Source organism: Triticum urartu, chromosome 3A, assembly GCF_056163025.1.
Source record: "Triticum urartu cultivar PI428250 chromosome 3A, HENAU_Tu73, whole genome shotgun sequence".
In the NCBI taxonomy this organism is placed as follows: Eukaryota; Viridiplantae; Streptophyta; class Magnoliopsida; order Poales; family Poaceae; genus Triticum; species Triticum urartu.
In genome coordinates, this window is record NC_141875.1 from 284,758,606 (window position 1) to 284,784,756 (window position 26,151).

A 26,151-nucleotide genomic window follows, 5' to 3' on the forward strand; every position below is an offset into this window, starting at 1 on the left:
CTTGTTCTGGATTGATGGCGCATCACGCTGGGCATATGCAAAGTATAATGACTGTTTGTCGTTCGACACGACATACATGACAAACCTGTACAAGATGCCGTGTGCACCATTCATTGGAATTAATAACCATGGTCAATCCATCCAGTTTGGGTGTGGCTTTGTTCGAGACGAACTAAAGGAGAACTTTGTGTGGTTGTTTAACACCTTCCTCCATGCAATGGGTGGTGTTGCCCCAAAAAACATCATCACATGTCAAGACTTTGCAATGAGGAGTGCTATCGACGAGGTCTTCTTGAACATAATACACAGAAATTGCCGCTGGCATATAATGAAGAAGGTGCGGGAGAAACTTGGAAAGTTTATTGCTGATGATAAACCACTAAAGAAAGCGTTCAAAGACTATGTCGACAACAACTTGACAGGTACATACCTACTCTATTGACATATTTTAATTGACGAGGTCTACTTTATTTTGAGATTCTTAAATAGCATGGTAATTTGCTTAAATAATCCTAATATGCTAGGTATTCAAGATTAGTAAAAAAATTCTTATGAGTGTTTTGAATACTAAGAGAAGTTATATGCTTGATGATTGTTTTGAGATATGGAGGTAATAATATCAAAGACGTGCTAGTTGAGTAGTTGTGAATTTGAGAAATGCTTGTGTTGATGTTTGCAAGTCCCGTAGCATGCATGCATGGTAAACGTTATGTAACAAATTTGAATCATGAGGTGTTCTTTGATTGTCCTCCTTATGAGTGGCGGTCGGGGACGAGCGATGGTCTTTTCCTACCAATCTATCCCCCTAGGAACATGCGCGTAGTGCTTGGTTTTTCATGACTTGTAGATTTTTGCAATAAGTATGTGAGTTCTTTATTACTAATGTTGAGTCCATGGATTATATGCACTCTTACCCTTCCATCATTGCTAGCCTCTTCGGTACCGTGCATTGCCCTTTCTCACATTGAGAGTTGGTGCAAACTTCGGGTGCATCCAAACCCCGTGATATGATACGCTCTTTCACACATAAACCTCCTTATATCTTCCTCAAAACAGCCACCATACCTACCTATTATGGCATTTCCATAGCCATTCCGAGATATATTGCCATGCAACTTTCCACCATTCCATTTATCATGACACATTCATCATTGTCATATTGCTTAGCATGATCATGTAGTTGACATAGTATTTGTGGCAAAGCCACCATTCATAATTCTTTCATACATGTCACTCTTGGTTCATTGCATATCCCCGTACACCGCCGGAGGCATTCATATAGAGTCATCTTTTGTTCTAGCATCGAGTTGTAATCATTGAGTTGTAAATAAATAGAAGTGTGATGATCATCATTTTCTAGAGCATTGTCCCAAGTGAGGAATTAAAAAAAGAAAGGCCATAAAAAAGTGAAGGCCCCAAAAAAATTTATGAGAGAAAAAGAGAGAAGGGACAATGCTACTATCCTTTGTCACACTTGTGCACTACTAGGGAAAAGCCTATACACAGAATTTTACCAGTAGCGCTGTACAAAATCAAGCGCTGCTGCTACTTAGTAGCAGCACGTGTAAATAAACCGCGCTACTGCTATGACTTTAGCAGTAGCGTGTACTAGCAAAAAGCGCTGCTGCTAGGTTTGAACTGGGCGCACATGGCTAGCCCAACCTAGCAGTAGCGCGTATAATGGCCCAGCGCTACTGCTAATCTCCTTAGCTGCAGCGCGCTTACGTGTAAAGCGCTGCTGCTAACGGAAATAAAATGAACTGAAAAACAAGTAGAAAAGTAAATGAAAATGAAAGAAATAGAAAAAGGAGAAAGGGAAAAAATAAAATGTAAAGAAAAATAAAATAAAAAAGGGAAAAAAGGAGAAAGGAATAGCAGTAGCGGGTTTCAGTAAACGCGCTATAGCTAAGTTTAGCTATAGCGCGTTTCCGGAAACGCGCTACCGTTACGTTTCACTTAAATAGCGGTTTACCCCCACCCTGCCCGCCGGCCACCAATTCTTCCCCAAATCGTCCCTTGCCCTCGCCGCTGTCTCCTCATCGCCGCCGCCCGAGGCCGCCGTCAGCCTCACCGCCGCCGCGCGAGGCCGCCCTCAGCCTCACCGCCGTCGCCCGAGGCCGCCCTCAGCCTCACCGCCGCCGCCCGAGGCCGCTCTCAGCCTCACAGCCGCCGCCCAAGGCCGCCCTCCACGTCACCGTCGGCGCCCTCCACCTCACCGCTGCCCGAGCCTGCCCAGGACCACCCTTGCCCGTGCCCGAGCTCGCCCTCTCCGCCCCTACCTCCGTCAGTGAGCACCTCCCCGCCACCGTCTTTCCCCTCTCTATAAGTCCCCCACCCCTCCTCCTCACTCATATCTCTCTGTATTTTAGACAAAAAATTAGATGTTAATTAGATGTTTTTCAGTTAGGGCACTAGAGTTTTGCTAGGTTAATTAGTTTAGTAGTGCTGCTAGTAGTATTGGTACAGTAGGTTAATTAGGTGATGTTAAATGAATAACCTAAATGAATGAAATTAGTAGTTAACTGAATTTTTTTCCTTTCATCATTATAGAGCACTAAAGTTAACTGAATTGTGTTCTATTAGTAGTTAAATGAATTTTCTTCTACACTGTTTGCACATGTGGTTGCTCATGTATATTTGGACAGTGTTTGCAGGGAATGATGCTTAGTGGCCTATGTTTTGCTGGAATGTTGATTCATTTCTTTTCCGGCAAATTTTAGGTTCTCGATTTGTCCACTTTTTAGCAAAGCTCATGCCGAAATTTTCCGTGAATTTCGGCATGACTTGTGCTACAAACTAGGACATATCGAGTGCCCGTGATTTGCCGCACCAGGAAGGAGTCAACATTCCTGCAAAACAATAGGCCTTTTTATGTCATTATTCATTTTATTAGGTATAGAATTAATTGACTAGATTTAATCATAGGAAACATGGCTAGCAACGATGAAGGACAGGGTTCTGGTGATTGCGACGATGCCTACCGGGCGGCAGACGAATTTTTTAGCCTTACCGATGATCAACCGATGTTATTGCTGGGCCCACCGGTGGCATCGGGGACTGAGACTGACACGTAGACCGGTGCTGAGACTAAGACCGGCGCTCAGACTCAGACCGGCATCGAGACCAGCACTGAGACTGAGACCGGCGCTGCCTCGGGGAGCGGAGCCGGTGTAGAACCGAAAGCAAAGAGGCAACGGGTTCCTAACAAACTCAGGACTACTAGATTGGTGGTCACGGAGGTGGACGACGGAAATTTTGAGCCAACGGCGCCCGAGGAAGCGCGTCGATGCTACGGCAATCAAATAGGCTGCATCATACAGACAACCGCCACCATCAACGATGAGAAACTACAGAAGATAGAAAATATGAGGAGCTCCCTCCTAAAGAAGTTTCACCAGATATTCTTGTTCCCAGGCCGGAATGAGAAGGATTATAAAGATCCAGATGAGGACCCGGCAATGAAGAAGATAAGCAAACACGCCATGACCAAGTTTAGCGACCTGTTGGCCGCCTGGAAAAATTGAGTGAAAGCAAGGGTCATCGACAAGAACGAACCCTACTCCGAGATTGTAAAGGATAATCCAACAATCACGGAAGAGCAGTTTCAAATATTCAAGGAGGCTTGCGAGGCCGAAGATGCCAAAAAAAGTCTAAGAAAATGAAGGGGCTTCAAGAGAGGAACATTGGCAGCCACCACCTCGGAAGCCGTGGTTACAGCGGAAAGAGGTCCAAATGGGCCAAGGAGGACGCGGAAGCTGCGAGTCTGGGCATCCCAGACCCCTTGGCGGAGTTCACCGTCCCACAGGAGCGTGACGTCCTCAGGGTACGGCACCGTTGGGACCCAGTGAAAAAGGTTTACGAGACAACACCGGTCATTACGGAGTTCATGAGACTGTTGGTAATTTTAGTTTCTGACCAATTCGACTGCACACGTTAGTCATATTTGTAAACGATCGTTGTGCCTTTTGCAGAGTGAGCAGCATAGGATTGCGGCCGAAAGCGACTCGCCGTCTTAGGCATTGGCGAGGCCCAAGTGGGACACTCCATTCAACCGGGCGTTGAACATATTGAAAAAACAACCGGTGGATACTCGACCGTCGTATGGACGCGTGCACGGTGTCGGAGACGGCGCCACGTGGAAGAAGTACTACCGTGAGACCACGGAGGAGAGAAAGGAAAGACGGAGGTTAAATGAAGAAAACATCGACAAGAGGGTTGAGATTGTGGTTGAGAAGAAATCAACTGAGGCAGTCGTAACAGCGGTAGCTGCCGCAAAACAGGTGGCTTTAGATATTTCTACTACCTTGGTTCCGGCCGTTTTCAATTGGACCAGGCAAAATCCAAAAAAAGATGCAGCGGACTTTCCCCTTGCTGACTTCTTGGCGGCTCCCGCACCGGACGTGCTAGGCGGTGCTTCGTCTTTGGCTGAGCTCGACGCCCTCACGGTATCTGTCACACCGGCCCCCTTCAATATAAATGTATAATCTCCCGTTTTTGTTGCCTTTTGGATGTCTCACGTCGCAGACTTTTCTTTGCAGGCTGACGAAACCCCGTGCACCATATTGTACACCATCGGCGACTAGAAGGTGGACGTGGGGAAGGCAACGATAATGGAGCCGAAGGAACCATTGTTCCACAGCCGGCCGATCCCCCCGAACGTCTTCAAGGTTTCCGTGGCCAGTGTCAAACTGGGCCACGAGAATTTGCCTCCTCCAGTACTACTGGGGGATGACGACGAGACACCGTGGCGGCTTGGTGATTGTTGCAATGCTGGGTGGGTCCTGTTGTGGCCAAAGAGTCTGCTTCGTCTGGAGGCGGCCGGGAGCACACCCACGAGCACGTAGCCTCTGCAAGGTATGAACATCAACACCCCACCTACCCAATTATCGTCGGGTGTTGGGTTGGGTGATAGCGGACGTGGTAAGGAGGAGGCTCCATTAGTCGCTGATGACGTCGCCATGGATGAGGATGAGGACGACGATGGCGCTGCTGAACAGTATGTCTATACTGGCGCCTCCTCAGGGTTTGAGCGTCATGAGTCGGTGCCTGAATTGCCGTCTCAACATATTATGGACGACCTTCTGGTAGTAAAGAAGTTTAGGAAGAGAGCGAGGAAAGGCAAAAAAGTTGTTTCTATGATCCAGCCGCCTCAGCAGCCTCGGCTTCAGGACCGTATAGATATCCCCGGTGCGGATAAATGGCATATCCCCGGTCAACCAAGCCTACCTGCAACAGCGCTACGGGCCAGATTCGGCGATCTAAAGAGACTTCATGACGATGTGCTGCGGGTAGAGAAAGACCTCATCGCCTCGAAATATCGAGGATACCCACTCTAAGTGGTTAATGTTTCGCGGCAAATGTCGTACGTCGACAGCTTCCCCGCGGATAAGTTCTTCCTCTGATTCGATTACATATTCGACATGTTTCACGTGAAGAAGCTGGATTTTACGTTTGTCCGCCTTTATGCCTTGCACATGAACTACATCATTGGGGTTGAGCAGATATCTCATATTTGTGTCGCTGACCCGTACTACATGCACGAGGGCTTCTTGGGAGTCTGCGCAAATCACCGTGAATACGCGAGGGATTACATCGTCAGTTTCATGCTCACCAATAAGGACAAGGGGGCGATTCTCATGCCTTATCATCCCGTGTAAGTCATCCACGCTGCTATCCTTCCTTCGATTTCAATCATTCATTTGCATGGTGGAAGCTAATTAATTTGAGGACTTATTTTGCGCAGCGGCGGGCGCGCCGTCCTCATCATCCTCTACCCCCGATTCTCCCATGCTCTTTACTTGGACACGTCGAAGAACATTCACAAAAAGGATTACACCCACATCAAGGATGTTCTCGACAGTGCTATGTATCACTACCAATCACTGGGTGGAGTGGTTAGGGACAAGAAGATGAGGGGCGGCAGGGTCGCCTTCGGACATAAGACCAACTTCTGTTGCATCCAGCAACCGGACAATTCTCTTAATGATGGATTCTATGTCCTACACCACATGCTGGACTACAGACAGGATCACCAGAACCTTCGCATGGCACCTTCTTCCGGCGATGCCCATATTCTGCAATGGGCAAAGGACATAGGAGATATCGAGCATCATCGACTTGGAGCTGAGTTCTATAACATCCAGCGTGAACTTGCCCAAATCATCATGAAGGAGGTCGTCGGAAAAACAGGGATGTTCTACGGAGAAGGACAAATGTCGCGGGAAGACGTCCGAACATTGATAGCCTCTCAGCGTCTCGACCTGAAGCCTTTCACTAGGCTCGGGGACTATCTCCCTGACTTGGATGGATGGAACGACATGTTGGAGTGATTGTCGATATATGACAATGTGTCCATTTAGTCCATACTTTCTGTATGACAAAACTTTGAGTTATGCACGGTGAAACTTTATTTGTGATGTAATTAATCCGTCCTCCTCCTCGACTAGCGAAAATCACTCTAGTTAGGGCATTTTGGGGTATGATGAACTTTGTTATTTATGCTTATGATATGTTGTTTTTATTTTTGCCAAGTCTGTCTCTTCCTGTTGCTCAACTATATATGTTGCATATCATCGACTCATGTGATGATGCAGGTGGATAGAACATAGATGGCGAAGAAGTGCTATGCCAGGAGTATATATACGACAAGTGGCCGGAGTGTCAGGCCCTTCCGGTTTCCGAGCGATAGGCAGTAGTTAGTTTAGAGGTTCACGCTAATGCGAAAGAGGGATACGAACTCATGTTCTCAAAGTGCTAGCTCTTCTCGTGTATATCATTGTTTAGATGGATGACGATGTATTTGCATATCATTCGAGACTTGTATCACTATTTTCGAGATGATGACGAGAGACCACTTTGTGTTGGATGATGATTATGATGATGACATGATTTGATGATACTAATTGTATGTATATGCTATGATTACATTTCTATGTGTATGATATGCTAAAGATTATTGTATAAAGCCTATTCAAATACAAAACAAATACAAAACAAATATGCAGGAAAAAACTAATAAATAAACTAGTAGTAGCGAGGGGGAAATTTAGCAGTAGCGCCGCATTGTCAGTAGTGCATCCCAGCAAACAGCGCTGCAGATAATATCAGTAGCGCCCTTTCCCAAAGAGCGCTACAGCTATTCATGTATAGCAGTAGCGTGGGACAACCGGCGCTACTGCTATACGTTAGCTGTAGCGCCTTATTAGTAGCGCATGTGCCCACGCTACTGAGAGGCCCAAAACCCTCGCTGCTGGTAGGCTTTTCCCTAGTAGTGGTGCTTCAAAGTAGCACCATAATCTTCATGATAGAGAGTCTTTTGTTTTTTCACTTTCATATACTAGTGGGAATTTTTCATTATAGAACTTGGCTTGTATATTCCAACAATGGGCCTCCTCAAGCGCCCTAGGTCTTCGTGAGCAAGCAAGTTGGATGCACAGCCACTTAGTTTCTTTTGTTGAGCTTTCATACATTTATAGGTCTAGTGCATCTGTTGCATGGCAATCCCTACTCCTTGCATTAACATCAATCGATGGGCATCTCCATAGCTCATTGATTCGCCTCGTTGATGTGAGACTTTCTCCTTTTTTGTCTTCTCCACATAACCCCCATCATCATATTCTATTCCACCCATAGTGCCATGTCCATGGCTCGCGCTCATATATTGCGTGAAAGTTTATAGGTTTGAGATTACTAAAGTATGAAACGATTGCTTGGCTTGTCATCGGGGTTGTGCATGATGAGAGCATTCTCGTGTGACGAAAATGGAGCATGACTAAACTATATGATTTTGTAGGGATGAACTTTCTTTGGCCATGTTATTTTGAGAAGACATAATTGCTTAGTTAGTATGCTTGAAGTATTATTATTTTTATGTCAATATGAACTTTTATCTTGAATCTTTCGGATCTGAATATTCATACCACAATTAATAAGAATTACATTAAAATAATGCCAAGTAGCACTCCGCATCAAAAATTCTGTTTTTATCATTTACCTACTCGAGGACGAGCAGGAATTTAGCTTGGGGATGCTTGATACGTCTCCAACATATCTATAATTTTTGATTGCTCCATGCTATATTATCTATTGTTATGGACATTATTGGGCTGTATTATCCACTTTTATATTATTTTTGGGACTAACCTATTAACCGGAGGCCCAACCCAGAATTGTTTTTTTCCTATTTTAGGGTTTCGAAGAAAAGGAATATCAAACGGAGTCCAAACGGCATGAAACCTTCGGGAACGTGATTTTCTCACCGAACATGATGCAAGAGACTTGGACCCTTCGTCAAAAAATAAAGGAGGAAGCCACGAGGTAGGGGGCGCGCCTACCCCCCCAGGCACGCCCTCCACCCTCATGGGCCCCCTGTTGCTCCACCGACATACTCCTTCCTCCTATATATACCTACGTATCCCCAAAAGATCAGATACGGAGCCAAAACCCTAATTCCACCGCCAAAACTTTCTGTATCCACGAGATCCCATCTTGGGGCCTATTCCGGAGCTCCGCCGGAGGGGGCATCCATCACAGAGGGCTTCTACATCAACACCATAGCCTCTCCGATGAAGTGTGAGTAGTTTACCTCAGACCTTCGGGTCCATAGTTATTAGCTAGATGGCTTGTTCTCTCTATTTGGATCTCAATACAATGTTCTCCCCCTCTCTTGTGGAGATCTATTCGATGTAATCTTCTTTTTGTGGTGTGTTTGTTGAGACCGATGAATTGTGGGTTTATGATCAAGCTTATCTATGAACAATATTTGAATCTTCTCTGAATTCTTGGATGTATGATTGGTTATCTTTGCAAGTCTCTTCGAATTATCAGTTTGGTTTGGCCTACTAGACTAATCTTTCTTGCAATGGGAGAAGTGCTTAGCCTTGGGTTCAATCTTGCGGTGTCCTTTCCCAGTGACAGTAGGGGTAGCAAGGGACGTATTGTATTGTTGCCATCGAGGATAACAAGATGGGTTTTTATCATATTGCATGAATTTATCCCTCTACATCATGTCATCTTGCTTAAGGCGTTACTCTGTTTACATGAACTTAATACTCTAGATGCATGCTGGATAGCGGTCGATGAGTGGAGTAATAGTAGTAGATGCAGGCAGGAGTCGGTCTACTTGTCTCGGACGTGATGCCTATATACATGATCATACCTAGATATTCTCATAACTATGCTCAATTCTGTCAATTGCTCAACAGTAATTCGTTCACCCACCGTAAAATACTTATGCTCTTGAGAGAAGCCACTAGTGAAACCTATGGCCCCCGGGTCTATCTTCATCATATTAATCTTCCAATACTTAGTTATTTCCTTTTCTTTTATTTTACTTTGCATCTTTATCACAAAAATACCAAACATATTATCTTATCATATCTATCAGATCTCACTCTCGTAAGTGACCGTGAAGGGATTGACAACCCCTTATCGCGTTGGTTGCGAGGAGTTATTTGTTTTGTGCAGGTACTAGGGACTCGCGCGCAGCCTCCTACTGGATTGATACCTTGGTTCTCAAAAACTGAGGGAAATACTTACGCTACTTTGCTGCATCATCCTTTCCTCTTCAAGGAAATCCATCTTCAGGAAATATGGCTCAAGGAAGAACTCCAAGGGTGTTATTAGGGAGTCTTCTGATAATCATGTCCACCCTCGAAGGTTGGCAGAGGTACGGCCGTGCGAATGGCCGCACATCCCGTTCCTGCAAGAAGCTGGAATTCATGCAGAGTTCATGCAATTCATTGCGAATGCGGGTCACACCGACTTCATCGCAGATGAGTGTGACCAGCACCAAATCCTCACAAATATGTTTGTTCAAATCTTTAATTTCTTGCCTAGAAATAATCCTCCTGAAGTGAGCTTTGACATATATGCTGAAAACCATCAGATACCACTTACTAAGTTCTGTGACATATGCATGATCCTGTCTGATGGGATCTTGGTTAAGCCTAGACCGACTGAGTTTGAAGATTTTTGTCACACTCTTAAAGTGGGTGATGAGAGGAGAGTGTCAGCCATCACTGCCGGTGGTTTACCTTTTCCTGCAGTTTGTTACTTTGCATATTTCATTACCAAATGCTTGCTTGCTAGGGAGAAGGTGGGTGCACTTAGTTCACCAGACCTTGTTGTTTTACGTCGTGCAATTGAGGTCGACAACACGTATAGCTTGGGATCTATCGTGGCTCGTCGCCTGCACCTTAATAAATCCCAGGGTAAAATACATGATGGGATTTATGCTACTCATTTGGCGGCTCACATCGAGGTTGAGATATGCCCTCATGATTACCCTCTGACCAAGGTTTACCTAGACCATGGAGCCATGGATCACCATCACTTTCTTACACGTGATCGTCCTAACATTACCATTCCTTATAACTTGGTCTATAACGTTGACACTCGTGATGTTATTCCCTTTCCTGCACCTTCTTTGTTTGATTCTATTGCCAGGGGCGGATAATGGATTATGCCTGCAGACATCCTCGCCTACTGGAATGCTCAGGCTGCTGCTGAGGCTACACAGGCACCTCCACAGTGGGATCAGTGTATGGCCGCTCCCTAGTACCTCGACTACTACCCTCCAGGCTACTGATTGATTACCAACTTAGGCCAAAAGCCTAAGCTTGGGGGAGTATGTGTTTCTCACCGACATTATATTCATGCTCACATATCATTCTATCTGTCGGTGTTCACACTTTTTCATTGTATCATCCATGCTTAGATTTTTTTTGCTTTCTTCTTGTGTATTTGAAAAACTTTAGAAAAACCAAAAAATTAGTTGTAGTAATTTACTTTCTATGCATGCTTAGTATTACTACTAAAAAGAAAATCCAAAAAGATCTCCTTGTTCTTCTTTTGCTTGTTGGGAGCTTTCCCGTGTAAATAGTTTTTCTCGTGTTTGCTTGCTTATTGAAGAAAATCAAAAATCCAAAAATATTTCAGTGTGTTTCTCTGAATTTATTTTCTTCTATTCATGTCTTACCGAGGAGAAGACCACGATGAAAATTTTGAGTGGCTCTCACATGAATAACTGTTGAACTAATAAGAGCCCATTTTACCTTGTCTTCTCCTGTTGAATAAAATGTTTGCAGATTCCAGCTTAGTCCATTGCACTCTTGCACTATTATTATTTTCATACCATTCGGTCGTGCAAGTGAAAGGCAATAATGATGATATTCGATGAGCTGGCCGTGGCAAGGAGAAACTGGTATGAACTCGACTTGTCTTGTCTGTGTAAATATGTTTAACCTAGTGCCCATGATTCAGCCCGTTATGATTAAACATGTTTGCACTGACAATTAGGAATTATAGTTTCTCATGCCATGCATAAGTAGCTAGGAGTTAATAATGATTTATCTTGGATATTAACATAGCGTTAAAATGATTGTGATGTAGCATGATGATATGGTATCCTCCTCTGAATGTTCGAGTGGCTTGACTTGGTACATGTTCATGCATGTAGTTGAATCAAAACCAACATAGCCTCTATAACATTTATGTTCATGGTGTTCATATCCTACTCATGTTAGTGTCCAATGTTACTTATGCATAATGCTTGGTCATGATCGTTGTTGCTCTCTAGCTCGCCGCTTCACAGTCTTAAAATTGCTGGCCTTCGCCTATACTAAGTGGGGATTCTGCTTGCAGATCAAAAACCTTGAACCCATAGTTATTCCAAATGAGTCCACCATACCTACCTATGTACGGTATTACCCTGCCGTCCTTAGTAAATTTGCATGTGCCACCTCTGAAGACTTCTAAAAAAATTATCCGTTTTGTGTTCTTGGATCGTTCATGGAACGACAGGAGGTGGTCGATATGTTCCATGCTAAGCATGTTATCCTCAGGTCGAGTGTTTATTCACTCGCCATCATACTAGGAAATGGGCGGTAATAGGTATTCCTAGTCCTGAACTAAAAAAATGCAAATAATTAAACAAAACTCCCCCGGGACTGTTGTTGGTTTGGACGGCACCCATTGTTTCGGACAAGCCGCAGAATGTGATTGTTGGTGGAGGGGGAGTAAACCTTTACTTTTATTGCTTGGGAACCGCCACTAGCGTGCTTAGAATGGAAGATGTTGATAAGTGATGGTCTTGAAGTGAATGAGAAGGGTGCATGTCTCAAAATATCATTTATCTTTGTTTTAAAAATTGAGCTCTGGCACCTCTGCAAATCACTGCTTTCATGTGTGAAGGGACTTTCTATTCACTTTTATGTTGTGCCACCACCTTCTATAAACAAGCACCAGAAACTGAGTAGAGCACATCGGTCATGATTTACGCATTGTGTATAGCTAATGATGGGTGCACTTTGACTGGATCTTTTCTACCATGAATTACAATGTTTAGTCGCTGCTTGAACTTTGGAGGTGCTCTGCATTTATGTTTTGCTATCTCAAGAAGGGCTAGCGAGATACCATTATTGTCATATTATATCATGATTGGTTTGACAACGTCTTGCTGTTTGCGATATCTTACAATTGCTCGCTAGCTGATTATGTCATTGATATGAATCATTATAATATTTAAGAGTTATTGTCGACATGGTTAGTTATAATGCTGGCTGAAAACATGGGTGCTGTTTAAGCTTATTTATGAAAACAAGAGCAAAAGAGTTCATAAAAGTTTTTCTTGCTGGATTGCTTGAGGACAAGCAAATGTTTATGCTTGGGGGAGTTGAGACGTCGCCCACGTATCTACTTTTTCTCGCGCTTTCCCCCTTGTTTTGGACTCTAATTTGCATGATTTGAATGAAACTAACCCCGAACTGACGCTGTTTTCAGTAGAACTACCATGGTGTTGTTTTTGTGCAGAAATAAAAGTTCTCGGAATGGAACGAAACTTTTTGAGGATTTTTTAAATCAATAAAGAGAAATTCTGGAGCCAAGACCTGCCGGAGAGGGGCACCTGGGTGGGCACATCCCACTAGGGCGCGCCCCCTCTCCTGACGCGCTAGGTGGGTTGTACCCACCTGGTGGCCCCGCTGATGACCGCCCTGATACTATAAATTCACATTATTCCAAAAAAATCAGGGAGAAAGAATTATCATGATCCACGAGACGGAGCCGCCACCAAGCCCTGTTCTTCCTCGGGAGGGCAGATCTGGAGTCCGTTTGGGGCTCCGAAGAGGGGGATCTTCGATCCTCGTCATCACCAACCTATCTCCATCACCAATTCCATGAGTAATTCCTTCATAGGCTTGCTGGTCGGTGAGGACTTGGATGAGATTCATCATGTAATCGGGTTAGTTTTGTTAGGGCTTGATCCCTAGTATCCACTATGTTCTTAGATTGATGTTGCTATGACTTTGCCATGCTTAATGCTTGTCACTTTGGGCCCGAGTGCCATGATTTGAGATCTGAACCGTTTATGAATTCATCATTATATCCATGTTTGAGATATGATCTTGCAAGTTATATTCACCTACTACGGTTATGATCCGGCAACCCCGGAGTGACAACAATCGGGCCCACTCCCGATGATGACCGTAGTTTGAGGAGTTCACGTATTCACTATGTGTTAATGCTTTGTTCCGGTTCTCTATTAAAAGGAGACCTTAATATCCCTTAGTTTCCAATATGGACCCCGCTGCCATGGGAGGGTAGGACAAAACATGTGATGCAAGTTCTTTTAATAAAGCACGTATGACTATTTACGGAATACATGCCTACATTATATCGATGAATTGGAGCTAGTGCCGTATCGCCCTAGGTTATAACTGTCTCATGATGAATATCATCCAACAAGTCACCAATCCAATGCCTAGGAATTTATCCTTATTGATCTTGCTGTATTACTATTGCTATCATCACTGTTACACTTGCTACAAACTACTGCTATCACTGTTACTATTACCGTTGCTGCTGTCACTATTATCAAAACTATCATATTACAGTGCTACTGATCATATTGCTGTAGATAATTAATATCTAGGTGTGGTTGAATTGACAACTCAACTGCTAATACCTTCAAATATTCTTTGGCTCCCCTTGCGTCGAATCTATAAATTTGGGTTAAATACTTTACCCTTGAAAACTATTGCGATCCCGTATACTTGTGGGTTATCAAATAACTTGTACGTAAATATCCTCTTCGAGTGCAGATGCTTTGAGGCCACAATATGGAGGCAGTAGGAACTGCGATGGGCGGCTTACCCTAACTTTCCAAATGTACGATTTAGGAGTCACACTGGCTGAGTAAATACCATTGGGAGGTCGAATAAGTGGTGTTACAAATTCAGGGTAGATGGGGTGGTATAGAAGAAAAGTGAAGGGAGTTATCAGTGTTGGGATTGGTAAAAAGAAAAATTGTGGAAAACAAAGTTACCAACAAATTTATCATGCTAAAATAACATAATGATGTTATCAAGGTTGGCAGTAGAAAAAAGGTTGTCACAAAAAAACTTCCTATCAATACCTTTTATAGAAGCATAATTTGCTTTTGCTCTAACACTGGCATGTTCGACTTTTTTAACCCACACAATTACATCGCTGTCTTCATCATCCGCATCATAAACTCAAAATCGACGTTCTTCACAAATTTGGGATCAGGTCATTTTGTGAACCGAAAGAAAATGTCAAATATGTGGAAATACAGCTAAAGAAAAAGTGATAGTTGGTTCAGCTTGATGATATAATTATTATAGAGAGAAAACATGAAGAAAATGAGGGGGGTCATGATAGTTAAAGGGTCAACATGAATGTATTAGAATGGTGTGCGTGTGTACGGGGGAGGAGGTGTGTATTCAACAACAAAAATAAGAAGGGTTGAAGTTATCAGCATGGTAATAACAGAACTTATTAGGGGATCATATGGTTAATTAGTTCAGTAGTTATAGCATAAAAATCACTTGGATGTTATAGTTACCACCTTCACAAACAACAAATATAGTTACTAGGGTGTGATAAAAAAATGTTACCATGTGGGTAACTAGTTAGCACAAAAATAAAACCAGTTAGTTTGAACACTTTTGTTATAAAAAGCTCTAGTCTGTATATAAATACCAACATAACATTCGCAAAGGTTATCATGGTAAAAGTTACCATACGATTAAGTGGTCAGCAAAAAAAGTACAATATCTTTCATGTAGTTGCAGTTAGCGGCAAAAAAAGTAGAGCGCTATCATTAGTAGTTAGATGTTAGTATTGTTACCTGGAATAATGAACAATAAATACCAGATATAATATGTCCACATACCAGATAACATACAAAGGGAAGAACGAATGTGAAATGAAAATACATAGTTCATTTCATAGCACACACGCAAAAGCAAAAGTCATTACATGGGGTGGTCCATACATAGGATAAAAGAGCATAAATAGACAGATAAGGAGCAAACTAAAAGCATAAAAAAGTCTTCAAAATTAGACATCCATCCCATCACTCTATTGTGATAAAGCGAAGACACATAAATGCCTTCACTTACCAATGTTAGCAGGGTCAAAGCATGTAACCGGCTTAGCTTCAACAAGATTATCTCCTGCATTCTTCAAATCATGAGGTGCTGCCGCCATCTAATCAATTGGGGATGCTGCTAGTTCTTGGGGAGCATTGCTATTTGCTGGGTCCACTACTGGTGCTTGAGTTGTCGAAAGAACCGCTGGTGCCGATCCTGGTACTGCAGCTGGGACTGTGGCCATTGTAGTAATATCGGGTCCTGGCGGTGTAAGGCCAAAATCTAGGCCAATAGAGCAAGATGGTGGGGCAAAATCCCAGTAGGCCCTCTCAGCAATAACATCTTCTACATCTGCATTACTGCTAAATTCTTGGGTGGCGACTTGGTCATCCCCAGCTTGAGCCTCCACACCTACTGCAGTTTCAGTTTCAACTGGTTTTGCAAAAGTGGATTGGGCAGATTCAACTTGAGCTTGAACAACACATGGTGTTTTGGAAGGAGCTTGGGCATCTTCAGCTATGGCAACACTTCCTTTAGGAGCATTTCCTTGAGCTTGATCAGCAGAAGCTTCATCTTGAGTGCCAATAACAACATTGGCAATCTCTTCTACCACTTGAGTAATAGTGGACGCAGCCGCAAGCTGTTCCGCAACTCCAAAACCAGCATCTAGTGAATTTGTCACAGGGGCATCATCTTGCGCAACGACTATTGGAGAAGCCACCACAGGCGGGTCATTAAAATCATGTTTTGGATCCTTGGAAGCGAAACGAGGAGAAGACCTACTTGCAACTACAACTTTAGAAGACATCTTAACCTTTCTCACATCAATCATGGTCTTCTTGCTGCATGCATAGGCAAAAAAAGGGTTGTAAAAAGGAGTTATACTATCGTGAAAATGTGCAAAATAATTAGATCAGATATATAGTACCATATTAATTATGCAATATAAAAAAAGAAACATTATCAGCTTATAGTACCGTTAGTTACCAGCTAATAGAACATTAGTTACCAGCTTATATGGTATTAGTTACCAGATTATATTTGCATTAGCTACCAGCTTGTATTCACCTTATTTATCAGCATATGACCAACTTGGTTATCCACATAATGCAAAAATCGATATCATCATGAATCATTAATGAAGATGGGAACTATGAAGATAACAAACTGGAGTATCATGCTAAACAATATGGTAAACAAAGTTACCAACAAATTTATCATGCTAAAATAACAGTAATCTTACATGAGCTTTGACTATAAAAACTACCAGCCTTTCCATACCATTTGTGATACCAAACATAATAGAGTTAAATTATCGGTATATATTTACCTAATATACCAAAAAATAAACAAATAGAGAAAATCATTTAGATTTCCCATAGTGAGAAAAATAACATTCATAATCACCTGCATGACGTGTCAAATGAGTCAACATCTGCCAAAGAACGTGTAACATTACTAGGTACCACCTCAGACGTGATGCCCACACTGGTAGATCGTGTTTGCTGAAGGCCGGCAACACTAATAGATGGAGCATCCGAACCCGTGAAAATTTATTTGAACAAGATATAGTGCAAATGAGAAAAATGTTACTAGAGACAAGAACATATGCTTACCAGCATATAATTACTAAAATTATGATGCAAACAAAGTTAAACTACATCTTGTTCAAATAAAAAACTAAAGTTATTATCAGAAAAATAAATACTAAAGTTATCAGCCTTACGAGGATATAATTACTAAACATTTTAGACAAGAACACAAGCTTATTAAGGAATAAATAGTTACCAGACACAAAAAACTATAGTAACTAGATATAGTTACTTCTAATTATCGGAAGGTAGGTACTAGAAAAAGTTCTAACACAAAATAGTAACTACATCTAAATATGTACAAAAAAGTTATCATGCAGAAACAAATAACAAAAAATGCAATGTAAAAATGGAAATAAAAAGAACTCAACTAGAAGAGGATAAGAAAATCACTTCCGAGGATGTTGCTTGTTCCGCGTGGGATCAACAATTACTTAGTTAATGCCCTTATCAGGGCCTACAATGCCAAGCTCATTGATGACCATTGCCTTGATAAGACGATGTGTATTATCCTACGACGGCTGGTCAGAGACAGTTGTACCAGTGGCCACTATTAGAGAAGGTAGGCGTAATTTCTTGCGATGCCTGGAATATTTCTTATCCAAGTTACGGACAAGAGAAGAACCTCTCCTCTTCACAGAAGCATCAACAACAACCTCATTTTGAGTATCCATCATATCTGGCTGATTATGCAATCCATCACTAGATACACTCCTAGAACATGTCCTAAGCATAATCTGAGACTCGAAAGGCTGGTCGGTTCCTACAGGAGTGGTGGTTCCATCAATTCCAGCTGACCTTACCGACACATTGGCAGTTGTGAAAATGTTTGCACCCACATCTACATTCGCTGCCCCACTACCTGAAGCCTCATGGGCATTCAGTCCACCACTACCCCCACTACATGAAGCCTCATGGGCGTTCGGTCCACCACTATCAAAAGCATCGAAACCTCCTGAAGAGCCATGGTAATGAACGTGAAAATCCAGATCTTCGTCAGAGTGGCCATCACCGCCACCACCATCATGCTCATGTTCAGAATCTGAACCTTCAACACTTTGCTTCCGGTATCTTTTACTTCACCTGAGCGGGATGCAGGACGGGTGCTTGCAGTCTTCCCGACAGCAGAAAATAAACCCTTGAGTTGGCTCTCTAAAAGACGGGACATCCCTGAGCCGTCTTCGTCATCAAAGGACATGAACTTATTAACAAGACCACTCAGGAGGCCAACCATGCCAGGCGAAGAGCGACCCATGATAGCAGAAGCTTTAGCAAGTTTCTGATAGGAAAAACATGGATGAAAAAAATATGTAATCTGGTTGTGGGAGACATAAATTACCATGCAAAAACTACTAAAAATAGCACACGTAGATAAGCTGAAAAATAAATTATACAAGTGAGAATCCAAACTATAAAAAAGGTTACCATCAAAAAAAAAGTGAAAGTTTACCAGGTCTTTATAACGATCTTTACCAGTAAAGAGAAAATAAAATATTCAAACACACAAAAAATATAAATACCTGTTCAATACAGTTTTGCGGTGCATGAACACACTTGAAATTATCGAGACCTTGTAAGCCACCAAATAAGCAATAGTCTTGGCCATATTGGGGCTTGAGCTGAAAAATATGATAAAAACAAATAAAAATCATGAGAAAATAGATGGTGGTCCATAAAAAGTAAGAAAAATGACAATACCAAATTACCGGTAATTTCCCATAAGAAAGCTTGTCCATGTGGACGTCCATCCATAGAACTTTCGATGCCAGCTCATTCGTCCACACGTTAATTGCAAAAGGACCATTAGGAAAGATGATACCAAGGCCAGTTAAGTCAATAGCATCTATATACAGAAGCTAGAAAACAAAAAAGGTTGTTACTAGCTAGCTGGTTGGCGGAATAAAATATACAACCCAAAAATCAGGGGGAAAAATGAATTGCAGTAACAAAGAGAATAGGGGAACTAACATTGTAGAATAGGAGGCAGCCCGTCGTAGGCTTTCCTTTCGAAAGGGCTTTGTGAAGCTGATCCACAATAAATTTGCACCCATTGAGATTTTTTACATTGCCAATATTTTGCTGTGAAAAAACAAAAACACATGGAAAAAAGAGGCATGTATGCACAAAAGTTAGCAGGGACATAAGTAAACACTTACCACACTGTTAAGCATTGAATTACCAAGTACTAAGTACAAAAATTACCATATTATTAAGAAGTAAGTCATAATTACCGTATTACATGGCAGAAAATTTATCAGGTGCATTACTACATAATTACCACAATTCATATCATAAAAAAATCAGGTACCAAATTACCACACTCCAATGCAGGAAAGTTATCAAGTGCATATGTACATAATCACCACACTAAAAATCAAAAAAGCTACGAGGTAAAAACAAAAAAGAAAATAAATAAAAATGATAAATGCGAAAAAGAAAGACAGTCGGATGTGCTTACCAACACAGCATACCATCTGGTGCTGATCTTGTTGGAAGTTGTCGGCGCCATCACAGTGCCAACAACACGCACAAGTCACGAGCGCTTGAAATTGCATCATTCCGGTTAGTGCTCAAGATAAGATTTCATCCACAGTTTTAGGAGCATGCCCAAGATCACCATCCCGCAAGCTCAAGCCGTGCATCTATAGGGACCTTGAAATCCACTAGAATATCACCTCGGGGCACCCCCATTATCCGATGCACAAACTCTTCATTTACCAGTAACCTTCTATTTCCAGGTACAATAGCCACATGGGAATTAGGGTCATATAGACCAGCAAGCCATTGAGAAATCCGATTGAAGAGAATATCACACTTGATATTCCGCAGACTAGTGAAATCCATGTCATCAATCGCGGACGTTCTCTCATCAGACATGTCCTTACAAGCAGTCACAAGAGCACTAGGAGAAGCCCTGTTCCAATTTGTTGGAGGCTTATGCTTCTTTAAGGGGTTTACCTCCTCAATGTCACCATCTAAATTGCGCTTCCTTGGCATTGTGACCTGACACACAAAACGAAATAATAAAGAGAAAAAAGTGAGCATAAAGGATGCATAGCTGCTGAATTAATAATCACACACACATTGCTTATGATACATTGGTAACTTGTGAACAAACAACAAGATAACTCATGCACAACAGAGAAGGGAGAAAAAATAATGTGTGCTTTTACTAGATATTGAATGCCTGATTTTTTTGCTTATGATACACTGATAAAGAGTATGTATCAGGCAAGATAACTTATGTAAATTAGGGATGGCAACAACAAACACACACATATTGGACATCACAACACTTAGTATTGAAAAATCAGGGACATGTTTAAATTTTATGGTGGACTCCTGATAAATTGTTCACAACACTGATGGTAATTTTTACAATTAAGATCAGGTAAGTAATATGACACACCATCAGTTACAAACACAAATCCATCATGACAGGAGACACCACTGATAGTGCTAGAACAAACAATCCATCATGATAGGCTAAACACAAACGGATGAACTGCATATGAAAACACGAATAGTAGGGGATTCTCGGCAGCAACACAATTATACGGGTGGTAATTCACTGCAACCATAAGAGCATAAGTAGAGCATATTAAATGGAGCACAACATAGATACACAGAGAGGAGATTGGTTGCCAAATCTCTGCACCATACCCTCCCGAGACCAATAATGACAAAAATCATCATAGGATAATGGCCGTGAATAATGAATGGAAACAATAATGGTTATTCATATAGAGAAAACCCTAGAAATTGAAATTGAAGTGTGTAACAGAGGGGATCAGTTCAAAAGTGTCCGCAACTACCCACATAATCGAAAACCGCAAATTAAGCAGTAAAACGATGTGCATGCGAAGCATGGGCTAACAAATAGCAACTACACCATGGATTGAACGCACTGGGTGCATTCCTCGTTTGTTCTAACATGGGACCAACCGACAAACATTCTGCCACTAACGGCGACCAGAAACAGAGCATGAACTACTAAAGTGAATGGGGATGGGTGTGAGGCGATTGAATCGAGACTCACTGGTGGAACCGATGCTTACCGCTGAGAATCGACCGGAGAAGGGGCCGCCGCTCGACGTCGACGGAGAGAGAGCGAGGCGGAGCGACAGAGAAGTAGAGAGTAGAGGGGGCACGTGGTTACCAACAATTGAGGGCAAGTGGGGGGGTGTTAAGTGCCGTATGTCGTGGGAGACGGTTCGAGGGTGGTGGGGGATGGAGTGATGGCCCACACACCAGCGGCAGAAAGAAACGTCTGACTCGCTGGGACCACTCGCGTCCGTCAGATCAAAACGAACGGCATCCAGGTTGTGTGACGGTTTTGCAAAAAAGATTCGGGTTGCCAAATACATATTTCGATATATAATATATAATATATCTATATACATATATATACAACCGACCTATTCTGCTAATATTAGCAGAATAGTTATTCTGCACACACTTCTGAACTGCACGCTCAACACAAGCGCACTTCATCTATGTACGGTGAGCACTGCAATGCTTTATGGGAGAACTGCTTCATTTTTTGGTGGTCCGCCCGTGTGTTCAGTGTGAAATCCGGTGTTGCGGGATGATTTAATTTGTTTCTAGATGCCATTTGACCTTTATTCTTTGTAATTATAGGAAAAGCGACTAAAATCTAGGCAATCGAGCAATTTGGCGGACGAGCTTTGCTTTGTTCGTTCGTGTTCGCTTGGATGGAACTTTTTCGCGCTTAGATGTTGTTTGTTAGTAGGAATTCTTTGATTGCGTTTGTTTGATCGCTCCCTTTAGTCTACAATTTGTGTAATTTTTAGGACTTAGTTTTCAATTTCTGCGAAATCGATTGTGCGGGCGTGTGAGCTTCATTCGCTCCTCTGTTCTTGTTGTTTTTTTGGATTTTCTGCATGGATGCATTTTTTAATCTTGTAATTAGTGTCTCTGTTTGGTTTGAATTCATTATATTGTGACTGCAATCTTCATATTTTGGTTTGCAATTTTCAAGAAGAGCTCATGTTGTTCATCTGAGTGGCCGTGTGTTCTATGTAATCTTTTCCGGGGTATTTTCCAAAATTTAGTGATTGCACAATTTTTAGTTGAGTTATCGAAGTGAGAGTGAATTGTCAGCTCTGTTAGTCTCCCATACTACTTTAATTTTATTGTTGCTCTGTCATATGTTGTAGTGTACTGCATATTTGTTAGTAGTGGACTTCGTTGTACCTATATTACAGTGGTCATGACAGCATATGAGATTTCACTTTTCTTAAATTGCATTATGTGTTTTAGAGAACGACATAATATGCACTTTCGTACTACATTAGCATTATGGTTAATCTGCTATTCTCCTGTTAGAATAGATGGTCTATTTTGTGTTGATGTTAGCTGAATAGTTATTAAGAATTTTTTTGAACTGCATACTAGGACAATTCTTTTGAACATTTTATGTTAACTGCAAAGTTTTGACCATTCGCATTGCATTGTTACCGTTTAGGGGACTGCATTTTTTTTATATTTAGGACCACACTATGTGTATTAGAGAACTGCATTTCTGTCACCAACAACTTGTCTAAAAGTGTGATAAAATGATGGTGGTGAGGTCGCATACATAAAAAAGGCACCATTCAAAGTGCCTGATGGACATAATTTTAAAAGCATACAACATAAGCAAAGCATTAGAATATGCCACAGATGGCTTGCTTTATCTTAGGCAACCTACAATGCAATATTGTAAACTTCAGGGAGTCTTCTTCTTTGTAGAAAACACCATGGCCACTTCTCCGGCCTCAAAGCCATTCTGGGAGACAAAATCTTTCCAGCCAGTAGTTATGTAGATGCAGTTTTTAGAGTCAATGTGGTTGTCAGCTTGCATGTCTGCATACCCATTCTTATGTTCTGTCTCCAAAGTAAGCTTCCCTGAACTCAGAGCAGGAAAGCTTATTATGGATGGCAGTTTCTGCATTTTGCCATGAATGGAAAAAGAATTTTTATAAGCAAACACCAAATGTTTTTCTTTATATTAGGATTATCTGTTTATGTTGACTTAAATATGTACATATATATGACTACTATTTAAGAAAGCAGTTGCAATGTATGAACAAAATTATATACAGACTTGACCTCTATTTTAAGTAGAATATATATTATATTGTAACACATTTGCAATGCGAGGTCGTTTGCAGTGTACTGCATTAGCGTGTTAAGAGAACTGCAACATTGATCTATGGAACCTCTTCTTTGTTCATGTGTTGGGGTTCTGATTTAACTACTGTTGATATGGTGTGGTACTGAAGGAAAATAGGTAGAACTAACTAGTCTTAATAGCTGACAAATGTGAACAACAACACAAATCTTCAATTTTTTTATTCTACTGAAGAAATTGATGGAAATATACATTTAGATGTGGATTTGCAACCTAGATTGGTCACAAATTATGAGGGAAAAACATACCCATCTTTCCCGCAGGTTTGAGGATGTGAGGTGATGAAGAAATGGTGCCCGAAACCCCCTATTGGGTATCATCATGCACCCGAGCTTGCTGCGCCACTCAGACTCGGTGAGCTCTAGACCATCAGCGTACATGCATGTGTCTGCTATCGGCGCCATCCTTGCCAAGCACCCGCACAAACTGTCCATGGCGGGTTCAGTGGAAATTCAAAAAACTGTTGGGGGATGGGCAGAACCTTAGACCTTCGATTTGAAGAAGAAGAGGAAGGGGGGAGGAGTTGTGTGAGTCCGGGGCACGAATGGATATGTTTTATGTGGCAAATTGAGCAACGAAAGTAATACATATTGTGGTGGGTGTTAGGTGGTGGAAGGATTTTGATTCAGTTTGTGATAGTGCATTTGAGAAGCAACATCACTGCTTACTTGAGTTTACCGAACTGCATTTTTGATGTAAACGAACTACAGAATGCGTGGATTGTGTTAGTGTTTTTATTTTTCTAGTTATTGTTTTAGTTTATTGGGCCATGGTTTTTCATGGTATGTGGGAATTTTTTTATATTTAGTGGCCTCTCTCACATGTTGGGCATGTGTTGGGGAGCAAAGACGCATTCAGCCTAAGTAGGCCTGCCAGCATCGCTGGTTCATGGTGCGCCGTGCGCGGGCTAATGTTTAGTCCCACCTAGCTCGCCGACCATCCAGTTTCTAATACCTGGCGAGTCAACGCTTTCGAACTCCTCTGGTTACTGATTGGGCGCTTATACACGGCGCTCTGTGCACTATTTCCGCTAACCTATGGGCCCTTGTGTGCCCGGCCCCACGCATCGTGGCTCAGAACGGACTTGCCTGGGTTCAAAAGCGGGCGCGTAACCTAGTACGAGACTGCCTAGGGCCTGGTTGCACTTGGGTGGTCAAATTTTTTTCATATTTTTCCTCTTACTTATCTTCTAATATAGGGCGTGCACTACTTAGTTAGATCATTGTGCACTAGATTCATCAGGATTCTGTACTACATGTGCCCACATTTCGCACTGTATATGCATGAGCATTTTTGCACTGCATGCATCCTATTTGTGCACTACATCTTCATACAATCTTTCTTAGTATTTTTCCTCTTATGTATCTTTCTAATATACGGTGCACACTGCATTCGTCAGAATACTATACTGCATGTGCCCACATTTTGCACTGCATGCGTCCTTTTTGCGCACCACATCTTCGTCGATTTGTGCACTGCTCGCATCACATACTTTATGTGCACTGCAGTATGTTGTAATATTGAACTCTATTTTTGTAATTGAAATAAAGTTCTTCATAACATAAGCAAAGTTTATCATTATAAGCCATTATGTATGACAAGCAAGCTAAGTTCGGCAAAAGCAAATGATCACAAGCAAACTAGCTTTACATAACCAAACAACAGAAAGAAATTTTGATGATAAATCTAAAACGACGCGAGAAATGTTGGAGATACTTTCTTGGCCGGCACCATATGCTTCTTCACCAGGTGAAGTCTCCCCAGCTCCTAGGACGCTTCTTGGGGGGCTCCTTCTTCTCCAGCTTTACGCGGTGAAGCCCATCCTGGGTGAGGGTGATGCGGTTCCATATCTCATACGCTACATTTGTGTCCTTTTCCGCATACTCGATGTGCCTCATGGACAGGGGCAGGGAGTCCCAGTGCCTGTGTTCTTCATTGGTGATCTTCTTCTTCATGTTGTTGTAGTAGTCGTCAACGAGCATGTCAGCGACGTTTGCAAGGGAGTCCAACTCCTTGGTGGCCTCGGGCAGCCTCCATTCCTTCCGGATGTCGACGAAGTTGGCGACCTCCAGATTGACGTGCTCGAGCCTAGTTTTGTCGCCACCAATGGAGAAGCCAGCAAACGTGTACCTGGGGTCGGCAAGGAAGTTTTCGAAGATGGTGCACCTTTCAGCGGTGCTCAGTTGGAAGAGCAGCACTAGCTGAGTCTTGCCGACGGAGTGTTGGACGGGGGCGGGTCTTTGCATCTCATCAGGCACGTTTGTGTACTCATATCAATTCCTATGATCTTGTGGTGCTGGTGTTGGTGTCAAAACCGGCAGATCTCGGGTAGGGGGTCCTGAACTATGCGTCTAAGGATTGAAGGTAACAGGAGACAGCGGACATGATGTTTACCCTGGTTCGGGCCCTCTTGATGGAGGTAATACCCTACGTCCCTCTTGATTGACTTTGATGAGTATAGTGGTTAGAAGAGTTGATCTACCATGAGATCATAATGGCTAAACCCTAGATGTCTAGCCTATATGATTATGATTGCCTCTACGGACTAAACCCTCTGGTTTATATAGACATCGGAGGGGGCTAGGGTTTGTATAGACTCGGTTTACAGAGAAAGGAATCTTCATATCCGCACGGTAAGCTTGCCATCCATGCCAAGGAGAGTCCCATCCGGACACGAGGAATGTCTTCTGCCTTGTATCTCCACGGCCCATTGGTCTGGCCCATATCACATAGTCTGGACGCTCGAGGACCCCGTAATCCTGGACTCCCTCAGTAGCCCCTGAACCAGTCTTCAATGACGATGTGTCCGGCACGCAGATTGTCTTCGGCATTGCAAGGCGGGTTCCTCCTCCGAACAGTTGAAAGTAGTTGACCACCAGCACTATATCCGGCTCTGTATAGTAGTCACAATCCTCAAACATAAAGGTAAAATACAAATAAGTTCCGTCTTCTAATGATTTTACGGACGAGG

General features: G+C 42.4%; 1 protein-coding gene across 1 annotated transcript; it reads right to left on the reverse strand.

Annotated features, from left to right (window-relative positions):
• Nucleotides 1–24,922: 24,922 nt before the first annotated feature.
• On the reverse strand, nt 24,923–25,426 carry LOC147979472 (uncharacterized). The gene has a single exon (XM_087515223.1). It carries the CDS (start codon nt 25,424–25,426, stop codon nt 24,923–24,925), a length of 504 nt encoding a protein of 167 aa, XP_087371349.1.
• Between the last annotated feature and the right edge of the window lie 725 nt (nt 25,427–26,151).